This window comes from Periophthalmus magnuspinnatus, chromosome 7 (assembly GCF_009829125.3).
Source record: "Periophthalmus magnuspinnatus isolate fPerMag1 chromosome 7, fPerMag1.2.pri, whole genome shotgun sequence".
NCBI classification, from domain to species: Eukaryota; Metazoa; Chordata; class Actinopteri; order Gobiiformes; family Gobiidae; genus Periophthalmus; species Periophthalmus magnuspinnatus.
The window spans coordinates 13,237,529-13,255,855 of NC_047132.1; the positions used below are offsets into that span (position 1 = coordinate 13,237,529).

Below are 18,327 nucleotides of genomic sequence, written 5' to 3' on the forward strand. Positions count from 1 at the left end.
TGAAGGAGAGCGAAAGATTGGAGAGGAGAGGGGGAAAAGGGAGGAGAGGGAGAATGGAGAGAAGCATGCAACTGAGTAAAAATGGGAGGAGAGAGTTTGAGAAAAAGAGGACTGGAGGAAAAGACGGGTTGGGAACATGCAGATGAGAAGATGAGCAAAAGGCGAGGATGGAGAGGGAGAAAAACAAAAGAGAGAGTGATCAAAAGAGGAGAGAGACATAAAGAGAGGAGAGAGAGAGAAACAGAGGAAAGGGGGATAAAAAGAGGACAGGAAAGAGGGATTTCAGATGAGGAGGTTTGTCGCTCTCACATGATTGGTTGAAAATGAAGCCTCTCATCAGAGATGACCCCCCTTTGTGCCCCCTCCTTCCTCCCTCTTTCTGTTCTCTCTCTCTCTCTCTTCCTCTCCCCCTCCATGTCTCTTCTTTCTCCTCTTCCCCTCACTCTTTATTTTCTCCCTCTCCTCTTTCCTCTACCTCTCTCCTCTTCCTCTCCCCTCTCTCCTTCTGTCTTCTCTCCCCATCTCCTCTCTCCCTGTCTCTTCTCCCTCTCACCTTTCTCCCTCTCTCTTCTCTCCTCTCTTCCTCTCTGCTCTCCCTCTCGCCTTTCTCCCTCTCTCCTCTCCCTTCACTTCCTCTCTCCCTCTCTCCTCTCTTCCTCTCTCCTCTCTTCCTCTCTCCTCTCTCCATCTTTCCCTCTCCTCCCTCCCTCTCTCCTCTCCCTCTCTCCTCTACCTCTCTCCTCTCTCCTTTCCCTCTCCTCCCTCCCTCTCTCATCGCTTCCTCTCTCCCTTTCTCCTCTCTTTCTCATCTCCCCTCTCTCCTCCCCGTCTCTTCTCTCTCCTCCCTTCCTCTCTCCATCTCTCCCTCTCCCCTCTCTCCCTGTCTCCTCTCCCTTTCCCTTCTCTTCCTCTCTCCGTCTTTCCCTCTTCCCTCTCTTGCTCCCTCTCTCCTCTCCTTCTCTTTCCTCTCTCCTCTCCTTCTCTCTCCTCTCCCTCTCTCCCTCTCTCCTCTCCTCTCTCCTCCCTCCCTCTCTCTCCTCCCTCCTCTCTCCCTCTCGCCTTTCTCCCTCTCTCCTCTCCCTCTCCCCTGGCTTCCTCTCTCCCTTTCTCCTCTCCCTCTCTTCTCTCTCCTCCCTTCCTCTCTCCATCTCTCCCTCTCCCCTCTGTCCTCTCCCTTTCCCTTCTCTCCCCCTCTCCTCTCTTCCTCTCTCCGTCTTTCCCTCTCTGCTCTCCTTCTCTCCCCCCTCCTCTCTCCCTCTCTCCTCTCCCTCTCGCCTTTCTCCCTCTGTCCTCTCCCTCTCCCCTCGCTTCCTCTCTCCCTTTCTCCTCTCTTTCTCCTCTCTCCTCTCCCTCTCTCCATCTCTCCCGCTCCCCTCTCTCCCTCTGTCCTCTCCCTTTCCCTTCTCTCCCCCTCTCCTCTCTTCCTCTCTCCCTCTCTCGCTCCCTCTCTCCTCTCCCTCTTTCCCTCTCTCCTCTCTCCTTTCCCTCTCCTCCCTCCCTCTCCCCTCCCTCTTCTCTCGCTCTCTCCCTCCCTCTCTCCTCTTTCCCTTTCTCCTCTCTCCCTCTCTCCTCCCTCCCTCTCCTCTCCCTCTGTCTTCTCTCCCTCTCTCCATCTCTCCCTCTCTCCCTCTGTACTCTCCCTTTCCCTTCTCTCCCCCTCTCCTCCCTTCCTCTCTCCCTCTCTTGCTCCCTCTCTCCTCTCCCTCTTTCCCTCTCTCCTTTCCCTCTCCTCCCTCCCTCTCTCCTCTTTCCCTTTCTCCTCTCTCCTCCCTACCTCTCCTCTTCCTCTCCATCTCTCCCTCTCTCTGTTCTGCTGAGTGCAGATCTGTGACAAACTGCAGACAGACTTATTAAACAGTACATTTGTCAAATACAGTCTGTTCTCTTTGTTTAAAGAGTCGGTTCTTTAAAGAGCTGGTTCTTTAAAGAGTTCTTCCCTCTCTCTTTCTCCTCCTCCTCTTCCTCCTCTCTCTCTCTCTCTTTTCCTCCTAGTCCATCTCTTCACACTTGGGTTGTAGTCAGATTAACACAGTCAGAATTTGGCCATATTTAACATTTTTACCCCAGGACCCTCATGTTTTCCTCCCTCTCACTCCTCCTACTCTCCCTCGTCTTCCTCCTCTCCCCCCTCTCTCCCCCTCTCTCTCCTTCTCCTTCCTCCCTCTCTCCCCTTCTGTTTTCTCTTCCTCCTCCTCTCTCTCTTTCTCTGTCTCCTCCTCCTGTACTTGTTCTCTCTCGCTCCCCTTCTCTCACTCTCTTATCACATGTTGACAGTTTTTCCCATTTTCACTGCAGAATTCTTTTTTTTCCCATCTCTCCTCCACTCTCCTCCTCTCCTCTCTTGTCTCTCCTCTCTCTCTCTCCTCTGTATCCCTCCCTCTCTCTTCACATTTTGTTCTTATTTCTCATTTTCACTCCAGGATCCTGATGTTTTTCCTTTTTTCCGGTTCAGCACCACTTGGCCATAGACGTGTAAATACCTGGAGACCCCCTCTCTTCCTCCCTCCTCTCCTCCTCTCTTCCTCTCCTACCCCTCTCTTTCTCTCTCTCTCCTTCTCCTTCCTCCCTCTCTCCCCTTCTCTTCTCTCTTCCTCCTCCTCTTTCTCTTTCTCTGTCTCCTCCTCCTGTTCTTGTTCTCTCTCGCTCAAATTCTCTCACTCTCTTATCACATGTTGGCAGTTTTTCCCATTTTCACTGCAGAATTCTTTTTTTTTCCCCTCTCTCCTCCTCTCTCCTCTCTTGTCTCTCCTCTCTCTCTCCTCTGTATCCCTCCCTCTCTCTTCACATTTTGTTCTTATTTCTCGTTTTCACTCCCGGATCCTGATGTTTTTCCTTCTTTCCGGTTCAGCACCACTCGGCCATAGACGTGTAAATACCTGGAGACCCCCTCTCTTCCTCCCTCCTCTCCTCCTCTCCTACCCCTCTCTTTCTCTCTCTCTCTCTCTCTTCCTGCTCTTGTACAAAATCCTGCAGCCCTCATTTTTCCCCATCTCTCTTCTCTCTCCCTTCTTTCCCCCCTTTCTCTCCTCCCCTCTCTTCTCTCCCCACTCCTCTTTCCTCCTCACCTGTCTCCTCTGTTCTTACATAAAATCCTGCAGCCTTTTTTCTTCCTCTCTCTCTTTCGCTCTCTCTCTCCCCCTCTCTATTTCTCTCTCACCTCCTCTCTTTCTCCCTCCTCTCCTCTTCCTCTTCTCCCCCTCTCTCTCTCCTCCTCTCTTTCTCTCTTTCTTATATAATAGCGGTGCCTGAGGAGTAGTTTATTCGTTTGTGTCATTTCCATTTTTCATCTGTGATTATCCTAGTGGAAAAAGCAACATTTTCTCCTCCTCCTCCTCCTCCCTTCTTTCTCCCGCGCTCTCTCTCCTCCATTTCTTTAATGATTACAGCATTCCCCTCCCCTCCTCCTCTGCCTCTCTCCATGATTATTCTCCCCCTCTCTCCCCCATCCTCTCCCCCCTCTCTCTCTCCTTGATTATCCTCCTCTTCCCCCCTTCACTCTCTCCCTCTCTCCATGATTATTCTCCTCTTTCCCCACTCCCTCTCTCCCCTCTCTCTCCCTCTGTCCACGATTATTCTCTCCTCCCCCTCTTCTCTCTATGATTATTCCAGTGGAAAAGCAGAATTCCGAGAGGCAGGACTTGTCGTTATACAAATGAAACGAGATAAGAGTAAAAGTGTGGACAGGTCAAAAACCTGACACTGGAGAGTCTGAGGACGGGTTAGACTACACTGCTCACAGACGCAGAGCCAGAGAAATGTGGACATAAAAGCTGGAACAACAGGGATAGCGGGAACAACAACAGGAGCAACAGGAAAAATGGGAACAACAGGAACAACGACAGGAAGAAGAGGAACAGCAGGAGCAACAGGAACAACAGGGACAGCAGGAACAACAGAAACAAGCAAAACAACAGGAACAACAACAGGAACAGCGGGGTAATGGGAACAGCAGGAACAGCAGGAACAGCAGGAACAACCAGAACAACGGGAAAAACAGGAACAGCAAGAACAGCAGGAACAACGGGAACAGCAGGAAAAACAGGAACATGTCATGATGCGTGTATTTCTGTTCCTGTTTTGTCTCCCTGTGTGCTCTTCCCCCTCCCTCACCTGCCTTCCATCAGCACAATCACCACCACCTGCTGCGGTGTATAACAGGGACTTGCTCCAGACACTCGGGGCCAGATCGTCTGCTCGTCTACACCCTGTTCCCAGGACCATCTCAGACCAGACATGCGGGGCCAGATTGTCCGCGTGTCCACATCCCGTCTCCTGCACTGCTCCAGCTCCCGCACTCCTGGCTCCGCTCCCGCCTGGCTTCCCCGACCTGGTATGGTACTGTTTCACCTTGTCTCCTGCACACTACGCCCCTGGACCTCGCCCTGCACTCTGCTCCTTTCCCTGGCTCTGGTCTACTGGTCTTTGCCTCTGTGGCCTACGTTCCCGTATCCCGGCTCGTCCTCTGCACCTTGCTCCGGCACCGTACCGCGCACTCCGCTCCTGGATCCTGCCCTGGACTCTGGCTCCTGTCCCCCGCTGGATTAATTATTATGTTTGAACTGAATTTCACCTTTTTGTAAATAAACACTGTAAATCTGCCCCCTGTCTGCACGTCTTTGGTCCTCCCAACCCCACCCGTTATGACAGAACAACAGGAACAGCAGCCATTACAGACCAGCTTTAGTGTCATGATACTAAAAGTTCCAACTCCATTTTTGATACCAAGAAAAAGATTTATTAGACAGAATGTGATGTTCCTCATTAAATGTTGGTACTTTGTTTTCTATTCCCATGTGTCTTATATCTGTGTAATCACTTATACTTGTGAAAGGTTCATTTCTGTCCTGTCAGTGAGACTTTTTTAGTATCAATACCTGCTAAAAATAAGGATCTAGTTTCTATAATAGTTTTTGATGACTGTGTGTTCTCGATGCCGTCCCTGTGTGTCCTCCCTCACTATATGTCAGATGCCCACCCAACGTGCTGATGTCATCTCCTGTCCTCTCTTCCAGGTGAATGCGTTCCTGTCCTTCGTCGTTCCCATGGTCACTATCTCCGCCCTGAACGGAGTCATAGCCAATCAGCTGCAGCGGATGTTCAAGGAGGCCGAGCAGGAGAACCGCATGTGCATCATCGGAGGAAATCCCACAATGCTTAGCGTGAGTGTAGAGCCCAACCGAGCCCAGTCCCTGCGCCATGGAGTCCTCGTGCTGAGTAAGTCCTGAGTATTTGCTCCGCAAAAAGAAAAATGTGGGCTAAAAGCACAGACTGTGTACGTAAACAGACATAGCTACCCTGCTAGCTACCATGTTACAAACAGGAAGTGATCATGGGCGTTACCTTCAACAGCCTCGCTCCTAACATTGTGGTGTGTCAGATGCCCTCCCATCCTCATGTATCCCTGAAGTGTCAGATGCCCTCCCATCCTCATGTATCCCAGAGCACTTTCTTTGCAAACTGCTTCTTGATTGGTGCAAAACTATGATTTATATTTACAGCAATTATAATTCCACCAGATTTAATTTGAAATTAACCCTAACCCTAACCCTCTTTAAACGTTGTCATTTCTGGCCTAACCTTCACCTTTTCGTTCACATAATGGAGGTGTCTTTGTCCCCATAAAGGCAGGTCTTCATGATTTGTGTGTGTCGAGAGCTGAGTCCCCACACTGTGACATAAACCCGCTCACACACTCAGTCTGCGACGTTTTGTTGTTGATGTTTTTTATCTGTCCAAACATCACTCACTCTGGACTCACGCTGAAGCCAGAGGGACACTCTTCATCACTGTCCCTTCTCCTCCTCTCCTCCTCCCCCACTCACCTGTCCTCCTTCTTCTTCTGCACTCCTTCTCCTCTCCACTTCTTCTAATCCTCCTCTTCTGCTCCTCCTCTCCACCTGTTCTTGTTCACTTCTCTTCTCCTCCTCCTCTCCACCTGTTCTCGTTCACTTGTCTTCTTCTCCTCCATCTCCTCCTCTTCGTTGTTCTCCTCATCCTCCTTTCCCCTCTCCTCTTCCTTCTGCTTTCCTCCTCATCCTCCTCATATCTCCTTTCCTCCTCCTCCTCCTCTTCCTCCTCAAGTAAGCGAGTAAGAGTACTATTACACTGTATAGTACATTACTCAAGTAAGAGTACTGTTACTTCAGTAAAAATAATACTTGAGTAGTTCAGTCTCGGCCTGAATCCTCCAGAGCAGAGAGAGTTGGACATGCAGTGTTTTTGAAGCTCAGGAGGATCCTTCATGAAGCTCATTCCCGTTTCCCGTTTTTCCCACAGACTTTTCCGGAGTGTCAGTCCAGGACATGTTTATTTTCAACACAAACATGTTTCAGATTCAGAAATAGATTTGACGCCATGTGGAGCTGATCTGATCCACTTCAACGACAAGAATTCATCTAAAACCTTTCGATAAAGCAATGGGAAAGTCATTTACTAATACTCTGTCATCCACATTATCCGGGTGATGCTAACTGGAGGCACTGCTCTGTCTGAAGCTCTGTTAGACTTTAATCTGAGTTTTGTTTTAACACAATCTGACCATAAAGAATTGGCTTATCTGAACTACACCAGGTGAGCTGATTTGTGCTGTTAAATAAGTCCCTCTCAAATAACAATACAGTCGCAAGCTAGCATTAGCATTAGCATCAGCCAACAGTTTTTCAGTTAGTCACTCTCACCTTTTTGTTGAAAATCAAACCCCTAAACAGGACCAAATACTTCCTCTTTAATACCCCATGGGGTCTTTATCATTGTAACCACTCTACCTTCACACACAGGAAGGGGGCGGGGCTATACAGACGTGTTAAATTCACTTCCTGTTCGTTTAATGCACTTCTTGTCCTTCCTCTTGTACTTCCTGTTTTGGAGATTAGGACCAAAATAAAGCGGCATAAATCTCCAGAGGTAAATGTGTGTCAGGTGTGTGACGTGTGTCAAACACAGGCGTACGTAAACGTTATGTCAGAGTGGAGCCATCATCATATCCAATTGTCCAATCACAGCGCAGTACAGGCCGGTGGGAGGTCCTTAATGTGTCAATACTTTATATCTCTGTTCTAATGTTTCCTCATTACAAACAGGAGTTCTCTTTTGTTTCATTCACACATGTTTAAGACAGAAACTCTGCATATTTAGGCTGAGTTCTTCTCTCAAACAGAAAACACTCTGTTCCACTTTGTGATGTCATCATTTGGTAATACAGGAAGTGCTCCACTGTGTTTTTAAACTCCACACACCTTCACTAGAATCATTTGGATCATTTCATGGAGGCGCTCATCTTCGGCAAATGACTCAAAATGAGGAATAGCGCCTCCTGCTGAACATGTCACACAGCGCACTTCCTGATTTTTGGACCATAAAATGCTTTAGAATTACAAACAGCACACAGAGAACTTATTTTGACCTCAATATCTTCTCATACGTTTCTCCTCCTCTTCCTCGTGCCTCCTCCTTTTCCTCACGTATCCTGCTGTTCCTGGTGCCTCCTCCTCTTCTTCGTGTATCCTTCTCTTCCTTGTGTCTCCTCCTCTTCCTTGTGCCTCCTTCTCTTCCATCTGCTTATACAGAATATCTGCACATACGTGTCTCCTCCTCCTCGTCATGTCTCTTCCTCATGTCTCCTCCTCTTCCTCATGTCTCCTCCTCTTCCTCATGTCTTCTCCTCGTGTCTCCTCCTCTTCCTTCTGTCTTCTCCTCCTCGTGTCTCCTCCTCTTCCACCTCCTCATGCATCTGCCCTGATGAGAGACACTTCGTTCGCGTCCATGAGAAAAACAGGTGCAGGGCGTTTGTGGAGGCAGGAGTCATAGGAGAGACATGCACCAAAATCTGATCATAATCTGATTTCTGGAATAATCAGATTATGTCAATGTCCTGTAACCGCGGCATCTGATGTGAGTAATGTGACTGTCATGTCTCCTCCTCTTCTACGTGTCTCCTCCTTCTCGTGTCTCCTCCTTGTGCTCGTTCCTCCTCCTCTTCCTCGGTGACGTTTGTGTTCTGACTCTCATCCCTCCTCCTCCTCGTGTCTCCTCCTCTTCCTCGTGCCTCCTCCTCTTCTTCTCTCTTCCTCGTGCCTCCTCCTCTTCCTCGTGCCTCCTCCTCTTCCTCGTCCCTCCTCCTCTTCCTCGTCCCTCCTCCTCTTCCTTTCGCATTCTGCAGCTCAGGCTCTACATTATTGATCAGACTCAGGGGCCTCATGTCTCAGGGGCCTCATGCCCCCCCCACCCCCCCCCCTCTCTCTCTCTCCTTCTCTCTCTGTCATTTTCACTTCTTTTCTCTCCTTCTCTAACTCTGCCTTTCTCCCTGTCCCTCTCATCTTCTCTGTTTCTCCCTTTTCCCCTCTCTCCCTCACTCCTCATCTCGTCTCTCTCTCCTTCTCTTTCTTTCTCTTTTCAAATGAGCAGAAAATGTAAAACAGTAAATCATTATAAACAGGATTTAAACAATCTCCCATCATCTATACAAATACAACAGAACAAATAAATAAAGGATCCTTCACCTCCATACTTCACCCTCCTCCTTTATCTCCCTCATTCACCTCCTCCACCTCCCTCCTTCATCTCTCTCATTCATATACCTCCTCCACCTCCTTCCCTCACCTCCCTCATTCACCTCCCTCACCTCCCTCACCTCCCTCATTCACCTACTCCTTTCACTCTCACACTCTTCACATGAGGCTCTTCAGCTCAGAGCTCCTCAAACGTTCTCCCCTGAGCTCCTCCCCAAACCCTCAGATCTAAACCTGGACTAAACCAGGTCTAAATGAGTCAATCATGGATAAGGTAGTTATGACCAGTGTTGGGCAAGTTACTTCAAAAATGTAATTAGTTATAGTTACAAGTTACTTCTCCCAAAAGGTAACCGAGTTAGTAACTCAGTTACTTTTTGGGAGAAGTAACTAGTTACTAGGCAAAGTTCTCTCTGCATTACTTTACTCCACGTTACTTATTACTACTACTTACTTACTTATTATTAACACAACAGATGTGAACCTTTAACATTTATTTCACTTTAACAGATTGCAATTATATTGCATTTGTTTTCAAGTAAATTATAGAATGTATCAAAAATTAAAAAAAATAAAACATTTCATTTGAAGTGCAAATAAATCAACATGTCACACAGTTTCAGACAACTGAACTTCAAGTATTTTCTTCATTAACATAAACAGTAACAATAAAGTTCTTTCAGTATAATACTGAAAAGATTCATTACCATGTTTTGCAAAACTAAGGCATTCAAATGTAAATCATGTAAAATAAGACAAAACCTTTAACCTTCTCTGGCCACACACTGTGATTCTCTGTCCAGTATTCAAATATTAATCACCTCTGATCTGAGCCTGTTCCTCTTTGGAGAGAACACAGTCACGTTTCTGATCAAAACACAACTCGGACCTAATCTGCTGTGAATGCACGTGTGGACAGGACATCATTTCCCATCATGCATTACGTGTTTGTAGTCCATGCAGGCGGCAGGCGGTGGAGAGCTGCTGCACTCGCCTCGCTCAAAAACTTCCCGTTACCGGCGCATACGTCAGAGCAAGTCGGTGGCATCTTGGACACAAAACTAACCGGCATGCACCGCGCACCGACTGACGGCGTCGTATCTGCGCCCGCCTCATCTCAAACGAGCCTTTTATCTCACCCCAGCCTCCTCTTTCACCAAAGAAACACAACAGCAGCTCCTCGGCTCAGAGACTCTGATGAAGAGCAGCGTGAACTCAACTAAAAGTAACGCGTTACATTTTATTGTCAGTAACGGTAACAGCGTTACAACGCTGGGAAAAGTAATTAGTTACATTACTCCGTTACTGAAAAAGTAACGCAGTTAGTAACGCCGTTATAGTTTAACGCCGTTACTCCCAACACTGGTTATGATTTACCCAAAGGAGGAAAAAAACTTTAAAGAGGGACTGGTTTACTTCTGTGAGGTATTAAAGAGGTGGTATTTTACTTATATGCTCTCTGTGCTAAGTCCCTCCCCCCTTCAGAGCACTATCACAACACAATCAGCTGCCTCCCACTAATGAAACTACTGCACATCACATCAGGTTTGTCAAGTGGCTGTGCACAGTTTTGTATCATGTTTTTGTAGATTTATGGAGAATTGTCGTGTGGGAACATGGGTGACGTAGACTTGTGGGCGGAGCTTTGTACAGGCTTGTACTGCTAACTATAAAGATGGTTTGGATAGGGCCTGGGAGAGATCTCTAGATTACTCCAACATGCATGGATGACATTTAAAACCTCTTCAGACGTGTTTTTGATGAGGGAGCAGTGTTAGAACATGGGAGAAAGGTACAAAGAGTTGATTTTGTAGAATATCGCCTCTTTAAAAACATTCTCTCACAGTTAATTCATGGTAAATCATTTTAAATTCCAAAATGTTTAATTTAAATCTGAGCCTTATTCCGTTATGTTTTGGCAGAAGTACAAACTGAAGTTGTGCTGTTTCTTCAGTGGATAAATAAAACTCTTGAAATCAATTTTAAGTTTTCACTTCCTGATTTCACAGACACTCAGACTCTGAGCCGCACCACATCTACATTTATTCACACTCTCTCCCTTCGCCTCTCTTCCTCTATTTCCTCCTCTGCAATTTTTCTCTGCCCCTTTCCCTCCCTCCCTTCCTCCCTCCCTCTCTCTCTTCTCCTCTCCCTCCTCTCTCTCTTTTCCCCTCTCCCTCTCCTTCCCTCTCTCCTCCTCTCCTCTCTTCCTCTCTCTCTCTCATCCTTTCCTTGTCTCCTCCTCTCCTCTCCCTCTCTCCTCTCCTCCTCTCTCTTCTCCCTCCCTCCTCCTCTCTCCTCTCCCTCCCTCCTCCTCTCTCCTCTCCTCTTCCCTCTCTCTCCTCTCCTCTCCTCTCCTCTCTCCTCCTCTTATTTTAAATGGGTGATTATGAGATTAGTGTCTCAGATGGAGATTTTAACCACATTTTAAATACTTCGGTCCAAACTCAGCAGATTTTCTCTCTGAGCAGAAAAGATCTTCTCAGATAAGACTGTTATTTATTTTACTGTGTGGTCTGCAGTCTCTCCTCACAGACAGAGGTTCTGGGTTCGACTCTCAGGCCTTTCTGTGTGGAGTTTGCATGTTCCTTCAGATTGGGTCTTTGGTTGCTATGATACTTGTGGTCAGAATTCTAAATTAGCCAAACCCTGTGGATGACGCCACACTCACTTACTCCACTTCAGTGTACGGGGCATGACGGAGGGAGTGGAGACCAGACTGACATCCCTCTGTAGAAAAAATACAGACACAGATCAGTCTGGACTCACCAGGCAAGTGTCTCCCATCAACTCAAAACATGCAGAGGTCAAACTGTCCAGCTGAGGTGAGAAAGTTTGTGCAGAGGTGCGTAAACAACAAGATGACAGACACAGACATGATAATTACAGAAGTGCAGACACTTGGGCAATCAGAGCAAGACATGAAAATCAATATAATCAACACAATGCAGTGAAAAGAGGTTAGAACTTAAAGTGGAGTGTGAATAAGACTGGGGAGCAAACACGCACCTGAGGGACTCCTGGGCCAGATGTCTTCAGCTGGGCAACAGACAAAAGATGATCAGACTAGAAAAACATAGACCTGCCTTGTTTGTTTTTAATGCAGTCCTGAGATTAGACAAGTTTAACCCAGAGATGCTGTAAAATGGGTCAAATGCAGAGGGCACATTTCTCTACAAGAAGTGTGTCTTAACCTTATGAAATTAAAGAACACATTAAAGTGACTATAATTGTATTGTAAATGTAAATGCACAAAATATCTCTATGACGTCTGCTCCATGAGGTTTTGCAGTCACTTTTTCCACAACAGCAGTTTGGCCACAACAACAGGACACAGGGAGGGCATCTGACACACGGGGAGGGCATCTGACACACGGAGAGGGCATCTGACACACGGGGAGGGCATCTGACACACGGGGAGGGCGTAGCTGTTTCAAAGGTCAGGGGTCACGGCACATCTGCTCTGATGATGAAGAAAGAGGAAAGCGTCAACAGGTCCAGGGTTCACAGGTTAACGAGCTGTGACACCCTCTAACGACAGGGCTGTGGGTTCTGTTTCCGGAGAGAGGTGAGGAGGTGAAGTGACGGTGATGATTAGATTGAGTTTTTAAAAAGTTAATTTCAAATGTAAATGAGCTCATGTCCCATCACCTTAGGCCCGTTTAAAGTATTGAAAATCAAACGCTAATCAATACAAAAATTAGTATTGAAACTAGAGACAGAAGACAGGGAGGAGGTAGGAGTGAGGAGGCAGGAGGGAGGAGGCAGGAGGGAGGAGGCAGGAGGGAGGAGGTAGGAGGGAGGAGGCAGGAGGGAGAAGGGAGGAGTGAGGAGGCAGGAGTGAGGAGGCAGGAGGGAGGAGGGAGGAGGCAAGAAGGAGGAGGCAGGAGTGAGGAGACAGGAGGGAGGAAGGAGGAGGCAGGAGGGAGGAATGAGGAGGGAGGAGGCAAGAGGGAGGAGGCAGGAGTGAGGAGACAGGAGGGAGGAGGGAGGAAGGAGGAGGCAGGATGAACAAACAGAAGACAAACATGAAGTGATAAATATGGAATTATGTAGGAAAAGGAAAAAAGTTACATAATTATTACTTGATCTGTTTTAAATTTCACATTCAGATCCTCGGCGTCTCCTCCTTTCACTGTGCAGCTCAAACCCTTGACCTTCTCTCTCTCAGCTTCATGACGGGTAAAGGCTATTTTTAAAAACCTGAGCTATTTTGAGTTTAAGTCAGTTTTGATGCTTCAGTGAGAATTTACAGTGTAAAGAATCAAGAGCAAAAACACATGAAAACATCCAAACCTTTGATTTTGATCTTGACTCCAGACTCATGGTCCATTTTTCAAACAGATGAGACAAACAGGAAACATTTAAATACTTATATTTGTGAGTGACATTATTATTCCAGACTCCAGTTCACTTTACATTAGAAACAGAACTTAAAACAGTAAATACAACTTAGTAAAGTGTTCACTCGAGCAGAAACAAACATCTCCATCACGGCCTCCTCAAGAGCACCCGCACAGAGCACCCGCACAGAGCACCAACACAGAGCACCCGCACAGAGCACCCGCACAGAGCCCCCATACAGAGCACCCACACAGAGCACCCACACAGAGCACCCACACAGAGCACCCGCACAGAGCACCCGCACAGAGCCCCCATACAGAGCACCCACACAGAGCACCCACACAGAGCACCCACACAGAGCACCCGCACAGAGCACCCGCACAGAGCACCCGCACAGAGCACCCGCACAGAGCGCCCGCACAGAGCGCCCATACAGAGCACCCATACAGAGCAACCACACAGAGCACCCGCACAGAGCACCCGCACAGTGTCGTAATAGCCCTTCAGCCTCTGGAGTCTGTATTATTGCTGTATTTCTCTGGTCATGTCTTGGCTGCTCCAGGTCGTCTTCAGGACTGGACTGGGACAGTTGTGAGGAGGCTCCGTGTGGTGGTCAGTTTGTGCTCAGATGGATGTGATTTCCTGTCCTGTGGTCAGTCCTGGATGTGGTTTTGTGATGATGATGATGATGTTCTTCTTCTCATTTTCAGGAGTGGTGGTCATCGCGTTCGTGGTTTGCTGGTTGCCGTATCACGTGCGTCGTCTCATGTTCTGCTACGCCGAGTGAGTATCACAGTATAATTATATATATATACATATATGTGTGTGTGTGTGTGTGTGTATGTGTTTGTCTGTTGGGGTGTGCATGTATATATATGTGTGTGTGTGTGTGTGTATGTGTTTGTGTTGGGGTGTTTGTGTGTGTGTATGTGGGTGTGTATGTTTGTGTTTTGTCTGTTTGTATGTGCGTGTATATGTGTGTGTGTATATGTTTGTGTTTTGTCTGTTTGTGTGTGTGTACATGTGTGTGTGTCATAAACTGTATAAAGAAATGGTGTTTGAGTGACTCTCACAGCCTTCAGCCGCCAAATGAAACACATCATTAGTTTTTATAGCAGCTAATCTGCAACCACGGGCAAACTGAGCCCAAAACCAGCCAATCAGGAGTGACCTCGAGGAGAGAAGGCGCCTGATTTGTGTGTTATTAATGTTCATACCTTGATTTACAGACACAATAGTGAAATAAAAACATGAGGATCATGTAGAGTTAATACGAACATTTTAAGACCAAAATGATGACGGAGCCAGAAGCATGCCCAGGCTCACTTCCTGTTTCAAACGCGGCGGCCAGCAGATTAGCTATGTCCATTTAAATGTACGTGCCTTGGCCCTCCTCCTCCAACCGGGACAGATCCCAAACGAGCCGTACCCTGACCCTCGTTTGCTTCACACTGGACAAACATTTGGTGGGGCTGGTGTGAGGTGACCCTGTGATCATCAACATCTGATCATGAACACAGCCTCTTCATCAACATCACCGCTCTGACCTCTGCTCTGACCCCTGCTCTGACCTCTGCTCTGACCTCTGCTCTGACCTCTGCTCTGACCCCTGCTCTGACCTCTGCTCTGACCTCTGCTCTGACCTCTCCTCTGACCTCTGCTCTGACCTCTGCTCTGACCTCTCCTCTGACCTCTACTCTGACCTCTCCTCTGACCTCTCCTCTGACCCCTGCTCTGACCTCTGCTCTGACCTCTGCTCTGACCTCTGCTCTGACCCCTGCTCTGACCTCTGCTCTGACCCCTGCTCTGACCCCTGCTCTGACCTCTGCTCTGACCCCTGCTCTGACCTCTGCTCTGACCTCTGCTCTGACCTCCACTCTGACCCTTGCTCTGACCCCTGCTCTGACCTCTGCTCTGACCTCTGCTCTGACCCCTGCTCTGACATCGCTGACCTCCTCTCTGACCAGCAGCTCTGTCTTCTTTACTTCCTGTTCTCTCTCTTTTACTCCCCCTCACACTTCTTTCTCTCTCTCTTTCTCTGTCCATACCTCTTTCTCTGTCATCCTTGCTCCTTTCCTCCTCTTTCCTTCATTTTCTCACCCCCCTCTGTCCATCTCTTGGCCTGCCTCTCACACCTTCTTCCATCTTTCTCCCTTCCTCCCCTCTTTCCTTCCCTATCCCACACTCTCTCTCATGTCTATCCCTCTCTTCCTCTCTCTTTCCTATCTTTTCTCCCCCTCTCTGCCCCTCTCCCTCCTCTATCACCCTAACACTCCCCTCTTACTCACTCTTGCCTCTCCGTGTTCCTTCTTTCTCTTTGTCCCTCTCTCCCCATTTTTTCTCCCCCTCTACCCTTTCTCTACCTCTCTAATCCCCTTCTTCATCTTCTCCCCCTCTCTCTCCTTCCCTCTTTCCTCTACTACCCTCTCCCCTCTGCCTCTCCCTCTTTCTCTTCCCTCTCTTCCTCCTCCTCTCTTTCTTCCCTCCCTCTTTCTCTCTCTCTCTCTATCACACATTCATCCTTTATCGGGTCTAGCAGGAGTGGTGTCTGATCCATCTTTCTGATTGGATTGGCTTCATTAAACATTCATATTGGGCCCCTCCCTCACTCCCCCTCCTCCCTCACTCTCCCTCTCTCACCCTCACTTTCCTTCACTCCCCCTCCTCCCTTGCGCTCCCTCCCTCCTCGCTCTCCCTCGCACTCTCTCATAATAACTATAGGTCGTTCCACCCGTTCATTCTTCTCTTAATTAGATCAAAACGACAAACCATTTAAGGCAAATTGAGCTTCTGGGAACGCCCGGAGAATGGGAATGTCGTAGAACATGGAAACACATGGAGTCACTGGAGCCGCGTCCTCATAAGAGCCATTATCTGTGAGTTATGGCTCCTGAGGCGCGGCATTCAGACATAAACACAGAAAAGGAGACTTGGGTCTGAGCTCATTTTTAAAGCTCTAATTACACAGATGATTTTAATAGTTGGTTATTTCAGGAGATAAAGTTTAATGAGCCCCAGAGCCAGAGCGTCTCAAACTGTGGGACACGGGCTTCTGCTGTTTAACTGGAGGGACTTCTTCCATCCATCCATTTTCTTCCACTTTTTCAGTGTTAGGGTTAGCCCAAGGTGCTCCCAGACAAGCCGAGACAGAGTCCCTCTAGTGTGTCCTGGGTCGGGGCCTCCTCTCGGTGCCAGGAGGCATCTGAGCTGGTCCTCTCAATGTGGCGGAGCAGTGGCTCTACTCTGAGGTCCTCCCATGTGACTGAGCACCTCACTCTGTCTCTAAGGGAGCGCCCAGCCCCTGCGGAGGAAACTCATTTAAACTCATGTATCCGCCCTCATGTCCTTTCAGTCATTAGCTTTGCACTTGGATTCAGCTCCTCCTTTACCACACACAGCTGCAAACCGCTCCTGGTTTAGTCCTGGTTCAGTCCTGGTTTTAGTCTTGGTCCAGCCCTATTCCCAGTACATGTCCAGTTCTGCTTTAGTCCTGATTCAGTCTTTGTTAAATTCTGATTCAGACTTGTTCCCAGTGCCGTCAACATCATCATCATCAAACAGAAAAGATGAGATACACCCCCTGGCCCCTGAACCAGATCCCCCTGGCCCCTGAACCAGATCCCCCTGGCCCCTGAACCAGATCCTCCTGGCCCCTGAATCAGATCCCCCTGGCCCTTGAACCAGATCCCCCTGGCCCCTGAACCAGATCCCCCTGGCCCCTGACTGCACTGAGAAATTCTGTCCATAAAAACAATGAACAGAACCGGTGACAAAGAGCAGAGTTCAGCACACACCAGGACTGAACCAGGACTGAACCAGGACTGAACCAGGACTGAACCAGGACTGAACCAGGACTAAACCAGGACTGAACCAGGACTAAACCAGGACTGAACCAGGACTGAACCAGGACTGAACCAGGACTGAACCAGGACTGAACCAGGACTAAACCAGGACTGAACCAGGACTGAACCAGGACTGAACCAGGACTGAACCAGGACTGAACCAGGACTGAACCAGGACTAAACCAGGACTGAACCAGGACTGAACCAGGACTGAACCAGGACTGCTCATGTACTGGGAACAGGTCTGACTGTTCTGCTCTGGTCATACAGGGACCAGACAGCCCAGAGTAAAGGCCTCTGGACCCCATACTCCCACAGCGCCCTCCACAGGACACCACTAGGGCCACACCTTCTCCAGATCCATAAAGCACATGTGGGCTGTAAACTCCCATGAGCCTCGAGTACCTGATGGAGAGTATAAAGATGGTCAATGGTTTCAGGATTGTTGCTATAGCAATTAACCAAATCATTTCAAATTTAAAAGATGGAGGTTGTAATTGAATGTGATAAATGTTGCATTCATGTGATCTCAAGGTCCTGATGTCAGTGGTTGGGACTTCATGTTTATTATGTTATAAAAGTCACTAATAAAATCCCAGAGTGTGCTCCTTAAAGCTCCTATATTACACCACACTAAGTGTTTTCCCTGTTTTCAGCAGAAGTAAAGATAACTTGTTTTCTCGTTTCGCAATGGCTCTTATGAACGGCGTTTGTCACTGTCACGATGCTCCTCGTTAAAGTGACTAATGACATCACAAGGGTGAACAGTGCGTTCTTAGGCGCACTGAAGCATGTGTGAGTGAAACACTAAACACAACTCCAGGGACTGTTTGGATTAAAACAATGTTCCAGAGTATGGCATTATCCATGGAGATGAGCTCTGGGGACAGTATTCACTTTATAACATTCATGTGACAGTATTTTTGTTGAGAGCCACAAATTCTGTTCTGTTTCTAATTTGTTTTCATGCTAATCTCTTTATGCATATTACATTAGCACAGACGCTATTGTGCGCTAATGCTAATTGTACAAATGCTAACGATCTGTTTGAATGTTGCCTCGTGTCAGAGGAGAACTCGACTTTTCTGCACAGAAGCAGAAGATGCTGCGCTGAACAGATTGTAGAGGGAGATGCCCTGATTCCACACACAGCAGAGACTGAATCTACAAAAACATTTTAAAAAACATTTTTATAAAAAGAATAGAACTGAACAGTCACAAACATTTTGAGGTTTAAGTCGACACATTTGACTCCTACAACGATTTGCTCAGTTGACAGATTTAAACTTCGTCTTTTGCTCTGGATCAAGCCTGGAACAACTGATGGATTAGACCGACATTTGACATAATATTCACTTGGTTTAAAGCTGCACTGTGTAACTTTTCTGGTGAAGGGTTTGCCACCTGCTTGTCTCCATGGAGATGGTATTGCTTACCAGGAAAGTTCAAAATGCCACGTTCCACAGTGGCATTAAGGTCGTTTTCACACCTAATAGTCCAGTAGACTCGGTTCGATTCGGGACCAAAATTGAAACATTGTTAACATTTTCAACTGGAGCGGTTTGCTTTCACACTTTTTGTCAAATGAGCCAAACCTTTTGAGAAGCTTGTCTAATCCTTCACATGTGGTGGCG

At 47.7% G+C, this 18,327-nt stretch overlaps 1 protein-coding gene across 1 annotated transcript in view; it reads left to right on the forward strand.

Moving 5' to 3' along the window:
- ntsr1 (neurotensin receptor 1 (high affinity)) overlaps positions 1 to 18,327 on the forward strand; it is a 68,229-nt gene that overhangs the window by 38,320 nt on the left and 11,582 nt on the right. Inside the window, exons 2-3 of the mRNA XM_055223300.1 lie at positions 5,013 to 5,214; positions 13,562 to 13,634. Of these exons, the coding sequence (XP_055079275.1) occupies positions 5,013 to 5,214; positions 13,562 to 13,634 (275 nt within the window). The remainder of the gene's footprint in view (positions 1 to 5,012; positions 5,215 to 13,561; positions 13,635 to 18,327) is intronic.